The 1,104-nt window shown below is 52.3% G+C and overlaps 1 protein-coding gene across 1 annotated transcript; it reads left to right on the forward strand.

Annotated features, from left to right (window-relative positions):
• The first annotated feature begins 131 nt into the window (after window positions 1–131).
• On the forward strand, window positions 132–1,026 carry LOC119593183 (cuticle protein CP1158-like). The gene is made up of 2 exons (XM_037942161.1): window positions 132–178; window positions 362–1,026. Exons 1-2 carry the CDS (start codon window positions 167–169, stop codon window positions 929–931), a joined length of 582 nt encoding a protein of 193 aa, XP_037798089.1. The 5' UTR covers window positions 132–166; the 3' UTR covers window positions 932–1,026.
• The last annotated feature ends 78 nt before the right edge of the window (window positions 1,027–1,104 follow it).

Consider the following 1,104-nt stretch of genomic DNA (forward strand, 5'->3'; position numbering starts at 1 on the left):
GAGAAATGCAGCTCTAGCTCTGCGTGGATAAGAGCCTGAGGATCCTTGCGGGCGGCCGGGAGGACAACGGGTGTTTTTTTAGGGCTGAGGCGGGGGCTGTTTCGTATAAAAGGGCGCGACAGCAACACATGCAGCAGCAGCCATCTGGCTCGAGAAGTGAGCAGACATGAAGTTCTTGGTAGGTACTCCTCTCATCTCGTAAGAACAGGACTTGATTGTAATTAATGATCATATCTGTAACTTATGCTAGAAGATATATATGTTACTGACATTTCTTCTCGCTGAGGCTACGTCATTAACGGTGTGAAACATGCAATGCATAATGGGTTTCCATTCGCTTCACAAGTTTGATTGTCACCAGGTTGTGGTAGCAGCGGTGGTGGCGTGCGCTGGCGCTCGCTCCATCAACGCCGGTTGGGTCCTTCCGGCAGGCAACATCGGCACCTCGGGCATCCTGCGCAAGGATGGCTCCACCGATCTGTTCAGCCATGAGTTTGCTCACAGCATCATTTCCATCGGACCCGCTGGCATCATCCTGAAGAACGGCCCACCCGTTCAGCTCGACGCCGACCTCAAGATGGTGGGCCGCAGCAAGCGCTCCACTGCTGGATTCGTCAATAATGCTGGCAACATCGGCCGCTCCGGAATCGTGCGTAAGGATGGTACTATTGAGCAGTTCAGCCATGATGTGGCCCACGACATCGCCTTCTTTGGCCCCAGTGGCATCATCTTGAAGAATGGCCAACCCATCCACCTGAGCGAGAACCTCAACACGATGGGCCGCACCAAGCGCCATAGCGTTGGACCCAGCGGGATGATCACCAGCTGGGGTCAGCCCATCCAGTTCAAGGAACCCTTCGCCACGATCGTTCTCGAGGGTCCAAGTGGCTTCCACCTCTCTGATGGCACACTTGTCCAGAAGCCCGCTTAGTAAGTGGCACTGACCAGCGCAGCTCCATGGCTACTGGCCACGCATCTCATCACCACAAACATGATTCATACTGAATAAACTTTCAAGAGCCCTTATTTTCCATTTCATTTACACATGTATAGACTGAGACTTAAGTTCAGAAATGTATGAAAAGTACTCTTTTCTGTATTATC

Source organism: Penaeus monodon, chromosome 31, assembly GCF_015228065.2.
Source record: "Penaeus monodon isolate SGIC_2016 chromosome 31, NSTDA_Pmon_1, whole genome shotgun sequence".
In the NCBI taxonomy this organism is placed as follows: Eukaryota; Metazoa; Arthropoda; class Malacostraca; order Decapoda; family Penaeidae; genus Penaeus; species Penaeus monodon.